Here is a 21,049-nt window from a genome sequence, read left to right on the forward strand (position 1 = left end):
CGGGAGCCCTCGCCGGGCGGCGGGGAGCCGCGTCGGTGCCGGGACGGTGCCAGGGCGCCCACCCGCCGCCGCCTTCGGAGGGCAGCGTCCCTCCCCGCGCCCGCACGGAGTCTGCGCCTCTGCGGGCCCCGGGCCAGGTGGGAAGAGCCGGGCGGCAGTTCCGCGTCTGCGCCGCGGCCGAGGGGCTGGAGCGGGCCGGGAGGCCGGGCTGCGCGGGAGCCAATGGGCGCGCTCGGGGGCCTGGAGGGCGGCGGCGGGCGGTGGGCGCGCACTGTCGGGATGGAGGGCGAGATCCCCGCGGCTCCGGAGCGCTCCTCGGGCCCCCCGGCGGGGGGCGCCGGCGGGGACAGCCCCTCCGCCTTGCTGCCCGCGGAGGTGCTGGACCTGGACGGGGACGAGGACGACCTGGAGGTGTTCAGTAAGGTGAGCGCGGCGGCGTCCACGAAAGTTGCCGTGCGCCCGGGGGGCTGGAGGTGGGTGGGTCCCGCCGCCGCCGCCGCTCCCTCCTCTGCCTGCACTTTGACCTCCCGCGGGGCCGGGCTGTAGGCTGGTGGAGTTTGCAAAGTTCTGATTTGCCCCTTGGATCTCCTCTTTCCTGCTCCGATACGGACTTCTTGGGACAGTGCCCAAACCGGGAGGCGGTGGCCCACAGTGCCCCGCCGCTAGCAGCTTCTTTTCGGGCGCAGCCAGCCTGATTCGGTGTTGCGGATTTGCGACCGGGGGACACCTCAGGTGCGTCTCAAGTGTAGCGGGAATAGGTGCCCCGGAGTCCCCTCTTCGGGAGAAGCCGGTTCGTGGGTCCGATAGGAGGCTCCGCTGAGGAGCCCAGGACCTCAGACTCCAGCCGCGGCCACAAGACCCACAGCCAACGCCTCCATCCCCCCGCCCCAGGGACATCTAGGACCCCCGACCCCCAGCGTGTAGTGTAGTTGGAGAGAAGCTGACTGGGGTTCGTGGCGGAGTAGTGTGTGCGTAGACTGTGGTTGCAATTTCTTTTCGCAAAAGGAATTCTTTCTTGCAGGGCCGTAGAATGTCACCCGGTGTTCTTACCTTAAGGCTGGTAGAAGACTTGTGATGACAACATTGTATTCATTACTAAGAGGGCCGGGCAGTGGGTAGATGGTACCTTGAGGTGTCACGTAAAGTAACAGATGTAACCATTGCTTTATTCTGGGAGAGCGACCCAAGTTAGAAAGTGAACAGTTATTCTCCGACCCCAAAGAGAAGTATGTAAAACTTTTTTCCCCTTAAATGTGTATGAAATGGTAGGCAAGGGCTGTAGTCCAGATGTTCAGCCAGTGGCAGTTTTGTGCTCTTGCTAAAGTCATTTGACCTTTCATGGTGTTTCAATCGCAAGACAATGGACTTATTTAGGTTCCCTTGCAACAAGTTAACACTGCCTTTTCTATCCCACACATTCTTTATTTTCACTGAAGGGCCATCCGCCGCTTGCCTTCTGAGGGGCTATTGGTCCATGGATGTCAGGGCTTGGCGCTGCATTGTGAAACTTCCAGCCTGGGAGGGAGTCTGGTGATGGGAGTGGCCACTGTGTATCAGAGTCAGCTGGGATCCTTTTAAACTGGTCATATGACTGCTTGCCCCAGATTCTAAGTGCCCCAGCCCTCTCTTAATGAGCGCCTGTTGTCAGAGACAGACCTAAGGGAAGCTAATGAAGTCTAAGCTTTGGGTGTTCATTTTCTTAGGCCTCTGGAAATATTGGGAGTACCTGGGAGCTGTTGGTGGGTTTTTTTTTGGGGGGGGAGGGAATGACAGGTTGCAGCCAGAAGCACTTTTCTATTCTATTCTTATTGAATTTATTGGGGTGACACTGGTTAATAAAACCATACAGGTTTCGAGTGACACCTTACCTTTGCAACAGTATGGATGGACCTGGAGAGTATTGTGCTAAGTGAAATAAGCCAGTCAGAGGAAGACAAGTACCATATGAACAAAATAAACTAAAAAACAAAATAGAAACACACTCATAGACACATAGAACAGACTGACAGCTGCCAGAGGGGAGGAGGGTTAGGGGGCTGGGTGAGAAAGGTGAAGGGATTAAGGGGGAGGGGGAACCACCCAGAAGTAGTTGTAAATAAGCATTTCTGCTAATTGCCTCCAGCTGTCTCAGAAGAAAGGCTTTTAGACCTCTAAGGCTCCAACCACTGGTTGAGATCTTTTTTCATTCTAAATGTAAACTTGTTTTCCTACCTAAATTTGCATTTGCTATTTTGCATTCTTTTTAAAAGAACGTAAGCCTCACCCCATACACCTGGCTCCACCCAGCTTGTTAGTGTTTTATAAGGACCCCGGTCAGACACTGAGAAAAGTTAAGGACCACCTCTCTAGGAGCTGGCCGCGCAGATTAAGGTAAGCATGTAATGCCAGTGAAAATCAGAAAAGAATGCCTGGAAATTTTTAATGAGCTGCCCGCTTATATTTCAGTACGTTGAATTTCTCAACCATTAACCACAGGTAGTTAAACAGGCACCTTGAAGAAAGCCCTCTTTGTTGGCCTCTCTCTATTTCTGCAGAAGCTGCCGCTGGCCAGCCCGCCCCAGCGTGGCGTCGGGAACGAGGCCCGAAGGCTCTGAGGTTGCCCTGTAATGCGTTCATGTCGACGACTTACACTCACCATCGTGGTCCCTTATTCCCCTAGATAATTTGTGAGTGTATACTATGCCCCCGTCCAGACAGAGCAGGAATTTGACTTGTGATTACTTCTTTTTATCCCCCCACGGTATATAGTAGAAGTACTTGGCAAACACATGTTAAGTGTTTTTACGTAAGAAGCTGCGCTAAGGGTTCTTTGGAAAAAAGAAATGTGAGATTCCGTTCTTGGAGCCCAGGGGGAAGATGGGGCAGCCACTCGAGCAGGCAGACTAACCAAGAGAGAGGGAAAATGCAACAGACCTGCTTTGTTCTAAGTTTTGAAGTCGTCCAGTGAGGAGAGATGAGGCCCTGCCTCCAGGGCCTGCCTCCAGAGGGCAGGCACACGACATTGACCTAAAAGATCAAGTCTTGATGTTGGAAGGTAGGAGCGCGTGACCAATGACTCAAAAAACGAAGAAGGTTAAAAATTACAAGAGTGTAAGACCAGTGTTAGGCCTGGGCAAGTGAGAGGAGGCTTGCAAACATTTTAATTAGACCAAAGGGGTCAATTGCTGTACATTTAAAGGGAAAAGTTCTCCTTCGGGTGGAAAATAATATATTACAGTAAAGTAAATTGACTTTATTTTTTTTACTCAATAACATGATGTGTAGAAGAAATAGTCATTGAAACAGAGCTTTGGCGAGTGTGTCCCAGGGAACACGGAGACGCTTACCTGTCCCTCAGGAAGGGACAGCTCTGATTGTCGGCTTTTCTCGAGGCATTCATGGCCGTGAAATAAGATGAGGTCTCTGTCCTGTAGGATATTCAGGGACTTTACAGATGTGATTGTCCTCATTGCCACTAATGGCCTTTGAGAAGGTGTGGAATTCGGGTACGGTGCCCACCAGCTAGGATAGCTGTCTTTTTAAAAATAACCAGCAAAAAGGATGTTAATTTAAGTCTCCAACAGAACTATCAAAGCTACAGAACGACTTAGTGTTTTGTTCATAAACACTTTAAAAACAGAGAGGTGACCATGTTTTATAAGAATAATGGAAAATTAAGATTGTTTTCATGATTAATCAGAAATATAACAACAGACATGTTTATTTGAGCACCATTTTGAAAGAGCCTTATGTTTATGGAAATAATGATTTTTGAAAGAATAGTAGGATACAGTTGTTGAGACGTCCAGTTCCTATCTGTGCTGGGTCTCGGCCAGGCCAGAAATCCTGTGTGCCGGTGCAGGACGTAGTTGCGCTATTCAGCAGTCCTGTCGAATACTTAGGAGAAGATACTGGAAGTTTGGGTACTGATTTTTCCCGTTTGTCCTCTGAACCATCTCTCCTTAGTGTCTGTTGTGTTCCTGGACCGGTTCTGGCCCCGAGGAGAATCCGAATTCTCTCCGGTGATTTAAATGAACATAGATAAGGCAGGAACTATTCATGGAATTTTGGGCAGCGTTCAGGAACAAACAAGGAATATCCTTGAATGAACGAGTGGTTTCCTACTTCGATCTGCTAAGCTATATAAAACATACACACGGTACACCCATGTATGCACACACACACGTGCAGCACACGTGCATGGCGTGTGCATATGTGAATGTGTACGTGTGTATATGCAGTCTCCATTGCCCGACTCACCGAAGAGCGAGCAGGCAGGATTCCAGCAGGCAGGGCCTGTGACCCGCTCCCCTCGCCTGCAGGCTGATGCTGCCTCAGAGGGTCTTAGAGTGTGGTGGTTAAAAAACAGGGACCAGTAAGGCAAAAGGCTGATCTGGACTATTTACTATATTCCGCCCTCCACCCCTGCCCCCAGAAGCTCCACCCTGCCATCACTGGCTTTAGACACGGCCAGTACTGTTTCCTGTGTCTCAGGGGCAGGGGGCGGGGTAGGGGCAGATAGTAAGGGGAGAGAGAAGCAAGGAAAAAAAAATCCACAGGTTCTCAGTGGGAGTAACGCACACGAGAACATCTCAGAATGAGCGGGGGAGGCCTGGTGCAGGACCATCCTACATACAAACATTCCTCGCGGTTTTCAGGGACGGAAAGATCGGTTTACACAAAGACGTGATTTTGAGTCTAAACAGACGTTGTCTTCCCAAGGTCACTTGGAGTATTCGGTGGACTGTAATCGGAACTGTCCCTTTCACTTCTGCGGTCCCTCCACCCTCGAATCTTAAAGGGGAATTGACAGTTTATGGCAGAAGATGGCAGAGGGCTGTCACCTTGTCTGCAGAAGTCAGGGCCTGGTGTTGATGGATGCCTGGGCGTGCTGTGCAGAGATGGAGCTGCAGAGGTGGCAGGCAGAGGTGGGAGGCTGCCAGCACGGGCCACTGGGAAGGACCCACGCAAAGGGGTTTCACCCGTGTGTCCCGCAGCCGTGGCCTGGGAAGAAAGGCGGGGGAAGGACATGGGTCATTTACGAAGAGTTAGGATGAACCAGGTGGATTAAATGGAGCTTTGCAGGCAAAACTGGAAGCACCGGGTCAAACATACAAGGAAACACGTTGTAGGTCAGTTTAAGGAAGAGTTTTCTAATGGAAGGTTCCAGCGTGAAAGGGATCGCTCATTATGGTCACGAACTCCATCACTGGGAATGCTCCAGTGCAAGCTGGGTGACTGACTCCAGAAAAAAGGGCACACAACAGTTGGACTGTCCCTTCCAACGCTGAGCGGCTGTCACAAATGCAGTTTTAACCTACTAAATTTGACTACCGGAGCAGTGGAAAGTCTTAATTAGATGGCCCTACTCACCGTTCAACCTAAGTCCCAACCTGAACTGTGTTCCGCCACTTCCTAACTCTTGTATGTTTCTTTCCTCATTCCTGTTCTCTCTCCCATTTAATGCTCTGGTAGTGAGGTGACAGTTCCTTAGCTATCCAGGATGAAATACCTAGTGGACCCTTCTCCTTATCCCTTTCACTCACTCTCCACATCCCCATCTGCTCAACGTTCTTGCTACCTCTGGAATTAGTGCCCTCCTCTGGTTTCCATGGCTACAGTCAGCATGGTTACCTAGAGAGCCCTTCGGTCGTCTCCAGTCTCAGCCTCAGCAATTTGGCCTTGACTCTGTCCTGTGAGCCGGCAGCTAGCGTGTTGCTGGAGCATGGAGCACTGATCCTGTGGTCACACTGGCCGTTCAAGGCTCTGCACCTGGCCGTGCTGCCTCCCCACGCTGTCCTCAAGCACCTGTCCCATCCCCTGGGAGCTTGTTGGAACCCACCGCACATCCAGGGGGTCAGGGTCTGCGGTGGAACAGGGCTCAGTGGTTTGTTGGCCCCTTGCAAATTGAAAAGCCCTGAACTAGGTCGTCCACTTGCCATGATGTGAATTTTGTGCTTTCCAGACTCTGTTTTAATGATTGTTGTGTCAACGAGACAGTATCCTTGCCGTCATCGACGGCCCCGTGTAAAGCTGACTCTTCCCTACCAGCCTCTGCATCTCCAGGTAGAATGAAGTCCCCACTCTGCTCCTCATAGTAGGCTTTGGAATCTCATAATTTCTGAATACACTCACTCAGAATTAATTCTGAGTGAAATACATACCTTAGAAATCAGTATTTCTCTCCTCCAAAACCTTGGTGGCTTGTCTCTGTCTAATGGATTAATCTCCTGGAAGGGAGGAGAGTAGGAAATTGAAATGTTTATGGAATAAAGACATTAGCGGAGGGCTCGGCCCGTGACCTTTTTCCTGTGTATAGACCCAATTATGACTGTAATTTCTCATTGATCTGTTTTCAGTAAATTCAGTTTGTATCGTATTGGTCTTTCCAAGCAGGATGCTGAGGCAGATATGATTAAAACAAATTGGTCTTAATGAATGGTGAGTGAAGGTGATTGTTTGGTGACAGAGCTATGTCAAGCGTCAGCCTGGACAAAGTCTTCTCTTTGGATTGTATTAGAAATAAACACAAAGTGTAAACAAAAAAACCCAATGAAATTATTTAGGAACCTTTCTGTACTTTGAAAAACAAATCCCTCTAAGCTAATAGCACCCATCTCAGTCAGGGGTGCTAATTTTGATTAGCAGGCCGTTTTGCAGGCAGCAGAGCCCACTCCGGCAGGGATATTAGGCAGCTTCCCGAGTAGACCTGGGGGTGGGGGGCAGCTGCAAACACAGGTGCAGAGGAGAGGCGCCAGCAGAAACTAGAAGCCTACCTGATGTTTGCAAAGGGGGGCAGATGTCGTGTCACCAAAAGGAAAAAGGAAGCCCACCCCGGAGATCTGTAGGAAGGAGACTGCAGTTTGCTTGTGCAGACAACAGCATTTTGTTTGTTTATTGGTCCGTAGCCATGGGGGAAGTTTTTACAAATATTTTGGAAAAATGATGTCAAGAGATTCCAGATTTGAACATTCCACACTGGGAAGAACGGACTGGCCAGAGTTGTATGGGCGCAGTCTTACGTCCCTGTGCTCGCGGTTCTAATTGATGCCGCGGCACAGGCTGACTGGTGGAGCCTCCCGACTCAGGAGTGGCCGGTGGGATCGCAGGCGACACTCGGTGGCTGTGCGGTCGGTGTGGCAGTGCGGTCGGTGCCGTCGTTGCAGGCTCTGCAGTGACTCGCCTGTATCCAGCCTTATCCAATGAGAGTATAAGGCTACAGTGAAAATTTACATTCGCAGTTACTCACTTTAAGAATATACTTTAAAGCTTTCTCAACAAACGAGTGAAAAGGTGCATGCTTGAAGGAGTCTGTCCGATTTAAGCGGAATGTTTGACCGGCTCTGATGCCCGTAGACCGGTCACGCTGGGGAACACAGTGTTGTCGGTAGGATTAATAAAAAAGGGTGCAGTCAGGCAATCAAAGTTATTAGCAAGCAGTGACATAAAAATCAGAACACATTTATGATGGAACAGAAGGTTGAACCAGTAGTTTTTAAAATTGCAACTGAAATAATTTTATTTTTCTTATGTTGAGCAAAGCTTTGGTATGACATACCATTTGTTAGTGGTTTTTTAACTAACTTTATTGAGGTATAGTTTATATAACAATAAAATTCTCCCATTTGGGGTGAATTGGTTTTTAGTGAACTCACTGAATTATATATCGACATACACCAGTTTTAGGACATTTTTACGCCCTTCCCCCAAGTCCATCATGCCCCGTGTGGATAATCTCTGTTTTCACTCCCAACCGTAGACAACGTCAATCTGCTGTTTCTTGGCTTTATATATTCGCTTTTCAGGAAATTTCACATAGATGGAATCACACAACGTGTAGTCTTTTGTGCCTGGTTTCTTTCATTGAGCATAATATCTGAGGCTCACTTTTGTTGTAATTTTATCATTTTTTAGTCACAGATTTAATTTTTGATATATGAAATAAAGCTTTAAAATGAAAAACATGACTTAATTATTTAAGGTGACACATTAGCAAAAACTCTGTCTAAAATTAAAATAAAAGCCTTATCATATGTGACCAAAAACATATGGCAAGCTCTTGGTATGTGAATCTTCAAAACTGGGGGAAAAATCCCTAATTTGTTCGTTTGTACGAACTCTGAGAGGGGTAAGTGTGTGTTTGTGTGTGTGTGTGTGTGTCTACATACGTCCATATGTACAGACATGTATGTATTTAATCTAATTGAACACTGAATGGTGTTGCCATCAGCTCACACTAGGTTACGCTGTAGTCCAAACAACCTCAAGGTCGCAGTGGCTAACCTACAGCCAACACTTGTTTCGTTCCCTGGTCCCTCTTAGCTGTGGCTGGGCTGGGAGTCTGTTCTAGGCTTCGAGTCTGCTTCACGTCTTCTTCCTTTCGGGGTCCAGACGGAAGGAGTGCCCCCCAACTAGGACATGTCAGCCCGGAAGCAGGCATGGCTCCCAAATCTGCTCAGACACACAGGCTGCTATCCAGAGCCTGTTCAAATCCACGGGGTGGCGAACTCGTCTTCCGTAGAAGACACTGAAAGCCACCTGGACATGGACCGGGAGGGGTCACCCTCCCATGGGAAGATGGGGGGTCATCGGGAACAACCACAGTGCTCTGGTGGCCAAGATATAGGCAAATGGCATGCTGGACCTTTCTGAATAAGGAAAACCAATTTTTTCCTATTGTGTCAAATACAAAAAAGAAAATTTTCCACCAGGCAAGAAATTGCCCAAGCATAATTGAGATACATGGGAAGGCATTAGTCATAATTAATAACCTCCAATTGGCTAATGCTTCTCACGAGTAATCTGAGTCAGACCACACAGCTCCTTAAAGACCTCAGGCTGTGCAACAAATGTATCACTTCCAGACCTGGGGGCACAGCCATCGTTCATCAGGCAGCGCTTTCCTCCCCGTGTTGGAGACCTGGGTGGTAAAGACATGAATACTCACAGTGCTGACCCAGTAAATCTCAACATGAGTTTTGTGGGTTCCACCTTCATTGGAGCCTGCGGTTGGGCCGTCCTTCATGGCTCCCAGTCTTTTCCTGCCTTAGGCCTGCACGTTCCTGCTGGGATCCAGTCCCCTCCTGGCTCCAGTGGCTAGCTCCTCCTCCTCCTTGAGGACATCCCCCTCCACCCCCCACAGCTCTGTCCGGAGCATCCCTCCTGCCCTGTGCCCCAGCCCTTTATCCTTGCAGCCCGCTTCTCTCTCTCTGGAATTCACACCCTTGCTCCCCAATGCCTGGTCAAGTCTAGAATTGTTTTCCTGTGCTTATTTGTTTATTAGCTGTTTATTATTTGTTTATTACCTTCCCCTTAACCAAAGTGTAAGCTCCTGAGAATAGGAGCCAGGTCCCACTTGGCTGCTGTTGTATGCCCATCCCAGGACAGACATGTGGGGGACGTTCAGTGAACGCTTGTTAAACGGGGCGATGCTCCGCCGCTGGGTGCTCTCTGTGTGTGCGTATGGGTGGTGGTGATGGCAGTGGTGGTGGGGGTTGGGGGGGTCTCGGCTCCACCAGTTCAGACCTAAGTGCTTTGGGGAGAAGCAGCATCATTCCTGTCCAGGCAGGTGCTGTGTGGGAAATGCTGGCACTGACTAGGGCACCGGGCCCCATGGGGCTATAGGGAGGATTCCATGCGATGAGGCTGGCACGTGGTGCCAGGGTGCTCGAAAGCAGTTGGTATTTGCTGTTATGTATTTAAGGTGAATGTTTTTAATTCATATGAGCATCCGTTTTGCATTTGTGGTGAGATCTGCAGAGAATCCCAGAAATACATTTGTTTCTATGTTTAAGGAGCTTCTGCTTATTGAAGGGAGGTTATTGTGGTTGTATATTGAGAGTGTAGGTGGGGGTGTATGTATGTACATACACAATGACTGGGACTAACTGAATGAAAATCATGGAAAAAATCCCATGGAGCCAAAGCAGGCCCCGTGGAGATGCAGTTACAGAGGCGGGGCCCTTTTAATTGGAAATAATGAAGGCGTGTGCCTTCAGCGACTGTGGAGAACATTCCCCAGATTCCGGTCTCACTTCTTAAAGGCTGTGTTTGTGTAGAGCTCCGCTGTGCATGAGTCATTCGCTAGGTATCTGCCAGGCCACTGAGCAGCACCAGGGCGGAGAGTATTCTCGGTACACAGGTTTAGCTAGCTGCTACTTTTCCCGATACCATAATTATATAGCGAGTCCCTTCCGAAAGGCGCCTAGATTGTTTTTTTGCTGCTGGATGTCAACCCCGGGCATAGTTTAAGACGGCTTCAGGAGCTCCTGGTCATCATGCATTTGGCGGCCTTGACCTTGAATGTCTTTGACACACAGTCACAGGATGGACTGTGCGTGCTGTACGTGTTAGTGGGGGGCTCTGCCCAGTTTTCAGCCCCAGAGGTTTCCTCGTTCTGTGCTTCAGTCACCTTTCCTGTGGGGATCAACGCCGTGGGTTTGGGAGTGTGTGTGCGGGCGGGTCTGAGGGTTTGAAAAAGCCCCGATTGGAAACGCAGATGCTAAAACCCCAGCACGGACTTGCCTTCTGCCTTCCCAGCAAAGGTCAAGAGGACTCTCTTTTCATGTCTAAGTTTCATGAAGAAACTGTGAAAGGAAATTAATGCCCTACTTTTAATAATCCAGAATATATCCTTATCCTATTTGATCATACTATTTTAATGCTTCTTAAAACTTTTTAAATGATTTTTTTATTGTAGAATATTTTCACGTATACAAAGGAATATATGTGAAAGTGTATGTCTATTATGGCTATATGTCTCTATATATCTATGTAACAGCTATAGCATGCGGTTGCAGCGAATGACAGCCTGTGCGCCAGAGCTGGTCTGCTTTGTAAATAAAGTTTTATTGGCACCCATCCACACCTGTTCATCGATGTATTGCCTGTGAATGCATTCACACTGCAGTGGCCAAGGTGACAGAGACCAGATGGCCCATGAGGCCCAAATTTACTATCTAGCCCTTTTTGGGAAATGTTTGCAGACTCCTAGTAACAGAATAATAAAATTTGCATCCCATGTTCCCCAGTACTCAGCTTAGGACATAAAACATAACTCCACCTTCTGATATCCCTGTGTGGTCCTCCCCGAGATTATCTCTCATCTGCTTAAAGGAAAATAATCATCTGACTTTTGCTCATTCTTTGTTTGGTTTTCATAAAAGTTTATATATGTATCTTGAGGCAATATATTTTAAGGATTTATGTGATTTTGGATCTTGTATGTTTAGGACTTTTAAAAGTGATACCATCCTGGATGAATCCTTCTCTGCTTTGTTTTTTCCCTCCTAAATTTAATTTGTGAGGGTTACCTCTGTTCTTGCATGAAGGTGTGGTTGGTTTTCATTGCTGTGTAACAGCATGCTGGCCCGGGTCGTGGTAAGGTGTACGGAAGGTAATGCACGTAAAGCCTTCCAGCAGACGATGTATACATCACGTTCATTTACCTCTTTGTAACCTCTCCTTCATCCTTTCTGACCAAGGATATGGCCTCTCTAAGAGGTCACGAGTGAGAAAACTGAACTTCAGAAGTTAAAGTCACTTGCCAGGCTCCCACAGGTGGCAGATGTCTAAACTTGAACTAAGTTTAGCTCTACTTGGCTACAGAGACTTTTTTTTAATATACCTCTTTCTTTCTTTCTTTCTTTCTTTCTTTCTTTCTTTCTTTCTTTCTTTCTTTCTTTCTTTCTTTCTTTCTTTACTTCCTTCCTTCCTTCCTTCCTTTCCTTTCCTTTCCTTTCTTCCCTTTCTTCCCTTTCTTTCCTTTCTTTCTTTCTTTCTTTCTTTTCTGCCAGAGGGGAAAATCACGTCAAATAAAGCTATGTGAAAAATTTCTATGGTCAGTGTAGCTGCGTAGCATACAAAACCCAAGGAAATCCAAGTGCATGCAAGGCAACGCAGCTGGAAGAAGGAAGCCCTAGCGACACAAACACGGCTGAATGAGAGGAGGTCAGTGTGTGCGGGGGTGCAGATGCGGCACCCCCCGGGACTGGACGTGTGTTAGGGCGAGGGTGCTGTGCGCGCCTTCACAGAGTGCGGCCCGCGGCTCCGCCCCATCGCGTGTTCGCCAGCCTTCCACGGCAGGCCTTTCTGATTCTGTATTATGATTACACGCAGGCAGATTGGAAGGAGTCGTAAACCCAAACACAGCTGCCGAGTCTAAATTTAGTCCCATCACACCAGCGTCCCTGAGAACAACGTGCTCCTCGAGCTCCTTCCAGTGCGAGGTGCTGTCCCACCAGATGTCCCGGGTGTGCGCCATCCGCGGGCATCAGCGGCTCTCTCTGCGTGGCCCTTTCTGGGTTATCACACTTCTCCCGTTGATGGCTGCTCCCCTCCAAGTGCAGAAGGGAAAGAGCTGTGGGCACAGATGGCGGAGGCGGTATGGGGCTTCCCCCGAGCCACCCGCGAGTCTTTGCAAGCGGTTCTGTGCGCATGTCACAGAGGTCCCTGTGGGAAAGACCCCACAGAGAGGCCTTGTCTCCCCTTCTGACCTGTTTCTTCTGGTGTTGACCTCCAGAGGACTCACGCATTGGCAAACCCTTGTCTGTTTGGCTGTGCATTTTATGTATTTCAACAGAAATTTGGAAACACCTAATGGCACGAAAGAAGGGAGGCACATACATTTCTCAGAAATTGTGGGAGTGGATGGATAACCTGTAAAAAATTAATGAGTGGAGCAAGGCTGAACTGTTTACATCATAATCCCTTCCTTCCTCTCTCCCTTTACTGCCTTAGATTTTTACCACGTACAGCTCCCTGCTGTGTAGGAGTGCTGTGAGTTCGTGGGGGCTGCCGTGACCAAGTACCACAGACTAGGCGTCCCAAACGACACAGGTTTATTTTCCCCCAGTTCCAGACCCTCGCCGTCTGAAGTCTGGTTTTTGGCAGGGCTGGGTCTCTCCAAGGGCAGCGAGGAGTGTGTGTCCAGGCCTCTGTCCTCGGCTTGTAGGTGGTCACCTCCTCCCTGTGTCTCTCTACATCGTCCTCCATGTAGAAGTCTCTTGTGTCCAAGACCCCCTTTTTATAAAGGCAGTGGTCACATTGCATCAGGACCCACGCCCATGGCCATGTCTTAACTTGATTACCTCTATAAAGACCCTCTCTCTAAAAAAAGGCTGCATTCTAAGGTACCAGGCGACTTCCACATCCAAAGCTTGGAAGGACACGATTCAACTTAGCCAATGCTCGCAATGAACCACAAGTAACAGCAAGAACACTTCCACTTGGACGAGGCTTTGTCAGCCAGTCTCAGTCTCATGCTAATACAATTCCAGTTCCAATGATGTCCTATTTTTTCCCATCAGTCAAGTCCCTTGGGTGGTTTTTCTTCCAGCGGATGCATTGGGTTGGAGTGGGGACAAAAGACAAGGATCCCTACAGCCAAGGGCCTGCTCTACTCCTCATATTCAGCTCTCAGCTTGAAACCAGGCATGACATCCATGTTGCGTGCGTGTGGGCATCTGCGTGTGTCTCCGCGTGTCTTTTCACTCTGCTAGCTACGGGAGAGGCATCCAGTGGTATTAAAGAACTAGAGATTTACCGCATAGGTAACAACCCTTTTGGTTTAATCTCTTGGAGAAAACAATGACAAGATATGCTTTCATAAGATAATGGGCACATATCCAAGTGCTAAGAATGAATGAATGTATAAATGAAGTTGTAGTGTGTGGGGGGGGGGAGAAATGGGGGGCGCGGGGGTGGGGAGAGGGCGGACTAGCATGCATCATTGCGGAGGCGAGGCCTTTGCTTGGAAAAAAACAAAGTTTAATGATCCATTTCTCCTGAAAAGCATCAACCACCAAAGGTTAAGTGGAGTCCTTTTTGGTTAAGTGCTTTTTGGGTCTTCTCAAACACTTCTTTATTTATTCATGTCCATACGTAAATCCTGAGTATTATCAGCATATTTCTCCCCCCCCTTTTTTTCTTTTTTGAAGTGAATGTAAAACACTTTGGGTAGTCGGTTTTATTGAGGTTTTAAGAATGTCTTTTGAGTGATTCATAGCAATTTAAATCCTTCTGCTGAAATCTTGGATGTTGCTAAATTTCAGCCTGTAATTTGCTTCCTTTGCTCGATGTGGAGGCATATTTTTATGACACCGCACTACACTCAGTGGGATCGTGAGCCTTTGTAAATGCATGCAGATCCTCCCTGCTCTACAAAAGGATGCATTTTAAGCAGGAGGAATAGAATGCTAAATGATGTAGTAGGTGCAAGGAGTGGATTGTGGCGAGTAAAATAGATGACTTCAGAGAACGCGAAAGCCGTGGTCGTAGGCCGTGTGGGGGACTTCCAAAGGACGTCTGCCCATCGAATCGAAATTCGTCCGCCGGAAGAACTGCCACTTATATGAAATGGTTATTGAGGGAGATTTTCGTGCATGCTGATTGCACATTTACTTGGCACCTCGAAACTCTGTTCCTGATGGCTGCTTAGTGTTCCACTGTCTTAGCATCCCTATAATCTATTTTGGCAATCCCATTTCCATGTGCCTCCAACATATTTTCAAATTTCCTGTGTAACTCTGCCACTTTGGTGAGTTAAGGGAAAAATCTAATGTAACCCAAGGTCCTCTGCCAAAGTGACCCTAGGCGACCCTTTGAATTTATCACAGTAGTTCTCACCGCCTCTGTGCTCGGCATAGTGTTTACTCTGACGGATCTCACGTTTTCTCAAAGTACATGTTTATTTTTTGGAATATTTGGAAATACTCATGTAGAAAAACTATGAAATTCTGCAGCCATCCCAACACCTGGAATAACTATTAACTTTTTTTTGTATAACTTTTAAGTTCATCCATACCAAGTGCGTCCTTCCTCCCTCTATCCTCCTCTCCTCTCCCTCCCTCTCTCTCTCTCTCTCTCTCTCTCTCTCACACACACACACACACACACACACACACACACTTTTCTACTTCCTCTGGCTACCCTCCATCATACACACACTTGCACATTAGAACCTACTTGAACACAAACTTTATAACCTGCGATTTTCTCTTAATTATGCACTGTGAACCTTTCCCCATGTTACTATGTATTCTTCTAAAACGTTACTTTTAATCACTTTATTATATCCTATCATAGGGACACACCATATTTATTTCATTCAACTCTTGTTGCCAGACCTTTACTGTCTCTATGCTTTTGCTTGTCTGATTAACCTATCTGTAACTGCTCTTCGATTTTTGGGTCCATGCCATGCCTAAATGATTTCTTTTTCTTTTCTTTCACAAACCTCTTCTGTAATCACAATAGCTTGAACCTTCTTAATAAAACAACGCTTATTCTTGTCTCTCCAACCAGTGTGTCCTACCCTGACATCCCGTACATTATTGTACTGAAAGCTTACCCTGACGCTGAATTGTAAGTTTACATCAAATTTGAGTGCGGTGGGAGTGGAGCCTGAGACCGGTGCTCGGGACGTTACTGATGCTTCAAAGCACTCAGATTGATTTGAGGGAAAAACAAGGGCCCTCCTGCCAACATTCTGGGGCCTGTGAGGCACAGGGCTGGGTACCATTCCATCTAGGATGTAGGACTTGGCCTTGAAGTTCGTATTTTCCTAGGGCCGCCCTCCCCCTGTATTGCCTGGTGCTCTTGAGTTCAGAGACACTTCTGAAAGGAAACTTGCAGTTTTCTGCAGAATTGATGAGAAAGGCCACCTGATCCCACGGGACAGGTGAGGGAATCTCAGGTACTAACTCTTTTTTTTGTTTTATTAGCTTTTCAACCAATCCTCCGGCTTTAGCTCTATCCCTCCTCCATGTCCCCGGTTTCTGGAGGCTCTAATTCTGAGTCTCTTTGGGATTCTCCGCCATAAACCTGCCGCCTTCCTAATTTGCCGTTCTCTCCTGGGTTTACTTTGCAGCTTTCTGTACACTGACATTTCAGTTAGCAGATTTCCAGTTTCTAAAAAGAAAACTTTGCTTAGTCTCTTCTTTTTGCTTTGAGGGTTTATGCCTTTTGGTTTGGTTTGGGTTTTATTAGTTTATTTGTTTCTTTACTGTCATTTGTGGGACTTGAGAGAAAGCTAAGACCAAAAAATGGCCCTTTTTGTTCCTGACATACTTCCTGAACCGTTGTGGCGTCTAAGAAGAAGAGGATCTTAACTCTCTTTTCCATAGCTGTTAATGGGGGACCGTTTTCTTCCTCAGGATGCCTCACTGACGGACATGAATTCCTTCAGCCCTATGATGCCAACGTCCCCTTTATCAATGATCAACCAGGTCAAGTTTGAAGATGAGCCAGACTTGAAAGATCTCTTCATCACGGTCGACGAACCTGAGAGCCACGTCACCACACTTGAAACCTTCATTACCTACAGGGTTATCACCAAGGTAAGTACGGCACAGAGGCTTTCCTGAGGACTGTTGCCGTCGCTCAGCCGTGGGAAGTGCCTCTTGTCTGCCGTGACTCTCAGCCTTAGAGAGTCTTTGCTGAATCGACTTCTGTGTTTCTCAAGCGTTCTGGGTAGGATGCTGCGTCCTAGCTGCACTTCACTCGCTCCGCGTCAAATCAGTCCAACTCCAGTTAACGCGAGTAACAGTCACTCGTTTCTCAGCAGTTATGCTTCTTAAAATAGGAGCATTTTAAGTTTTTAGTTAAAAAAAAAATGGAAGAGAAATATCTTTGGAAAAGAAGAGCCTCCGCCGGCTAATAAAGAGAACAACAAGTTAAGAACACGATGCGGTGTTTTGTAGTCACGTTTCTCCTGAAGATGACAATAAATAATGTCATCTGTTTTCCAGAGAAGGGCTGGTGGTCCCTGTGTCTTACGCAGGAGATGCTGTTGGTTTTCAGTGATTCCAGGGCAGATCTAGAGCCAAGGGTCCCTAATCCTGGGAGGACCTCCGCAAAAAGACTTTACCTCTGACAAAATAAAACCACCCGGAGTATAACCGTTTTAAAAATAGTCCTGTGTACAGTAGCAGCCTGTAAGAATTGTATGTTTAAGTTATAGTATTCCATTTACGAAGCGTCTCCCTGTGTCTCTCTTGGAGCTGACAAGGTTTAGGACCATCATCCTGTAGTCACCCCGGCCAGTGCAGCTTCTGCCGTCCTTCCACTGCATGTCCTCCCATCCAAGCCATGAACCTGACCTCTCCCCTCCAATCCTCCCAACCCACCGCCCCCCACCCCCGTTTCCGACCTAACACGCAAATGCTTTGGTCTGACACCAGAAGCACTCTCAGTCTGGTGTCCGGCCCCAGGCAAGACTCACCTCTGCCCCCTTCACTGTGTCTCTGCACCTGGAGGTCAGCAGGTCTCGTCCTCCTGACTCTGCATGCGCTTCCCTTCTGTCTGGTCCACCCGCCAGCTCTCCGATGGAACAACTGCTGTTTCTTTCTCGAGACACCACTCAGAAGGACGTCTGCCCCTGCTCAACCTGCTCCTGCAGGCTGGCAGTCCGCTTCTGCTTCTTCTGCTGTTTGTTTTATCCTCACCCAAGGATATGTGCACTGATTTCAGAGAGAGAGAGAGAAACATCAGTAAGTTGCACCCCTCCCCCCACGGCCTGTACGCACCTCAACGAGGGATTGAACCTGCAACCTGGGTATGTGCCTGACTGGGTGTCCACCCTGCAACCTTTTGGTTATGGGATGATGCTCCAGCCAACGGAGCCACACTGGCCGGGGCTGTTTATTTGTGTTTATTCCCAACGAGTACGTGAGCTTCCCAAAGAAGGTCACCGTATCTTCATTTTCCATAATTCCAAGCACAATCCTTAGGCTTCAGTAAGTCAGGAGTTTACCTTTTAGTGAACGAGTCGGTGAGGGAAGAAAGTTTCAGTCTCCTAGCCATTGCGAGACTACATGGGGTTGAATCCTGACTCCTCCCCTTCCTTGCTCTGTGTCCTGGGCACTTGAATTCACCTCTCTAGACTGTTTACTCGTTTGTCACTTGGGTGATGGCCACCGCGTGGGAGGGTCTTTGTGAATATTTAATGTGTTCGTACAGACACACTACTAAGAACGGTGCCGGGTTTCTCCTGTCACTACTGTTATAATTACAATCACCCCTTGTCAGCACCTTTTCAAGCAAAGAATTTGTGAAACTAAATTTTTTTCTCATCATCTGTTTCTCAGAAAGACGTCCTTGATAAGCCCCAAATGGACTTCCTACTGATTCTAGCAGACAATTCGTGTGCGTTACTTCCCCACCAGGCAGTGCTCTCACTGAGCACCTAGTTTAAGCCCACGGCGCTCCTGGGCTATAGCCCTCACCATCTGCCCCCGTTTTGTGCACGAGGACCTGCTCTGTGTGAACCTGTCAAGGCTTACGCAGCGTAGCCGTTAGCTGAGCTGGGATTTCACTCCCGACAGTTTACTCTCGTGCTACACGTGTTTCCTGTTACACATTTGTGCATCTCTATCTTCCGGTTGAACTCTTACAAACTCAAGTTTCTTTGTTCTCTTTTTAATTATTTTTCACTCCATCCTAGTACACAGACTGAGCTTAAATACGAGGTAGAGCAGACTGTGCATTGCAGGTACAAATAGGAGTATATAAACATTTCGTAGGTGTAAATTATGTCATCAAACATAGTATTTCCATTGTTATTCAAGCCTTCATCTACTCATATATTCAAGAGAGCTTCATTGAATGTCAGTTATGTCTCAGGTGCTTGTACATTAAGGTGACATCAGCAACCAAAACAGACGGTATCCTCCACCGCTATGGACCTTCCATTATATGCTTAATTACTTCATTATAGTTAAACATGTGATGGCAGAGAAATATGGCATTTTTTGAGCATGGGGTACCCTATCTAATTTCAAGGTTCAGAGATGGCTTCCTGAGATTTTGTTTCATAAACACTGATATCAGTGGGCACTGAGATTATAAGGATGGATGCACTCACATGTACTTAGGAACCCTTAAGAATGATCTGACCAAAAATAACTACACCAGGAAGCTCTCTTTCCTGGCAACTATGGCCCCATGGGAAATGACCTTCCATTCTCCAGGTGGGACTCTGGGAGGGGACCGCCCTAAGGAAGCACTCTCTCTTTTGGAGACCTACCGCTTCATGCACCCAGACATGAGACCTGACATTGAACGAGGGGCTTTCCTCACCCACGCTCATCATGAAGACAGAACTCATAAATGCCTGCCCGACCGCAGGTAGGGCCTAAAGTGTGTTCTTGATTCTAGCTCCGTGTTCCCTCAAAAACAGGTTTCTGTGTCCTCAGTGCGAAGAGTCACTGACCTTGACCGAAGGTCGGAGTGTGTTGAGTGAATGCCTTTTGGGGTGTTGATCACATGAAGCCATTAGTTCTAAACTCCAGTACCCAGGCGTCAACGGCCAGACATGAAAAATTAAACACCATTTACCATGTAACACCCGTGGAAAACAGTATTCTCGATCGGAAACATGATTTGTGATCCAAATTCACTGTTGAGATCACACGTTCTTTCTGAGTTGGAGATCAGTCACCAAATCCCATCTCGTGGCTTTTACTTGTCTTCCAACGGCCCCGATTGGCCACTTTCCGTGGGACAAGGCTGCTGCCCGTGCTCTGGGGAAATTAGCGATGATCTGAAGCCAGCCGATGGCACTTGTTTTCCTTGTCACAGTCACGTGTGTAGGAGACAGCGAGCCCATAGGAAGGAAGAACCACTGCCTTTACGGCCTGCACTCACCCTGTTACTGCAGGAGTTGGAGAGGGTTGCTTTCAGTCCTCGGCCACAATGGGGACAGAATCGACTCTCACGTGACTCCATGTTACATCTTCCTCTTGTCTTCTGTTTCCTTAAAGTGCTAGCCATTCTGGAGGGCACGAGAAGCTCCATCTTTACTGCTCAGTTTTTGAGTGTTTTTATTTTTAGCTATGCCATTTTTTTTCCCCTTGGAAATCAGTAGTGAACCTGGACATCTGTGCCTGGTACAAGAGGTGTTCGATAACTACTTTTTAATGAGTGTCTCTAAAGCATGGTTTGTGTGCATATGTGTGTATATTCGCATATCTATGTGTGTATGCACACCCACGCATATATATTGTTAAACTGTGTTTCTACTAGATTTAGTCTTCCTATTTTTACCATTTCTATAACATGCACCACTTTGCATAACAGTCAAGACTTCGCTGTGTTCTGTGAGCATTTAGTTCTTTAGATTTCCGCATCTCATTTACCTCCACTTTTTCCACTAAAAAGGGAATGTTTTACTGAGATACATTGTATGGTGTTCTAAACATTCATTTCAACAGAATAAATCTTGGAAAGTACAGCTTCTGTGAGCTTTATTTCCTGACAGTTAAGGTTGCTGATGACTTGAACCACTTCATGTTACAATTGCATGTATATCTGTGTGTGAGACCGAGATTTCTGGTGAACGTGAAACGGGTGTGCGATGTGTTACGTCTTCTTTCCTCCTGCAGCAGCATTTCAACCTTAATGTTGCCGCGTATGATCTTTAATATGCAAAAATTCAGTTAAATAAGGTGTTGGTGGGCGTGACTGTCTTCTTCTGAGAGGTGAGTGTGCGTCAGAGGGTCTCCTTTTGTGTTTGGCTGAAGCTCCGGGCAGTTAAAGGGAGGTTGACCAAACTGTACCCATGTTCTTGTCATACATGCTGGCATAGGTCTTTGGTTTGTTGAGAACAGATATATTAATATATTTGCTTAATTTTTAGGAGTTAAGCATATAACTCAAAATAAAATTCCTTGCGAATGACAGGAACATTTTTTTTTTTCCCACATCAAGTCTCCATTAATAACATTTTTTTAAAAACAGTGGGTAAAATCACTCTATAAAATGTTAGAATTTTCATATATGGAAAGCAGATTTTAGCAAAGCAATCCATTTGCACAAATTCCAGGAAAACATTTTTTCTCAGTTATGTTCAAGTTCTTTTCCAAGTTGCAATAATAGAACTTTCCTCAAATTCTGAATTCTGATCATCTTGAGAAAAGACATATCTTTGAAACCTAAATTCAGAACACACGTTCTCGTTAGCAAGAAAGGCGTGCCAAAGATGATCGTTGTTAAATCTTGTGGAAGGCAGATGGTGACTCTGAGACAGATTTTTTTCAGTTTGGATTTTAAATTTGAGTGTGATGTTTGCTTT

General features: G+C 47.2%; 1 protein-coding gene across 2 annotated transcripts in view; it reads left to right on the top strand.

Moving 5' to 3' along the window:
* Positions 1-207: 207 nt before the first annotated feature.
* Positions 208-21,049, top strand: part of SNX7 (sorting nexin 7) — a 61,027-nt gene continuing 40,185 nt past the window's right edge. Inside the window, exons 1-2 of one of the 2 annotated variants that reach the window (XM_053915947.1) lie at positions 208-423; positions 16,134-16,316. In XM_053915947.1, coding sequence (XP_053771922.1) covers positions 223-423; positions 16,134-16,316 — 384 coding nt within the window. In that variant the 5' untranslated portion in view covers positions 208-222. Of the gene's footprint in view, positions 424-556; positions 733-16,133; positions 16,317-21,049 lie in introns of those variants that run through there. The other variant, XM_024570562.4, reaches the window with a different exon arrangement.

The sequence above is a fragment of the Desmodus rotundus genome, chromosome 12, assembly GCF_022682495.2.
Source record: "Desmodus rotundus isolate HL8 chromosome 12, HLdesRot8A.1, whole genome shotgun sequence".
Lineage (NCBI taxonomy): Eukaryota > Metazoa > Chordata > Mammalia > Chiroptera > Phyllostomidae > Desmodus > Desmodus rotundus.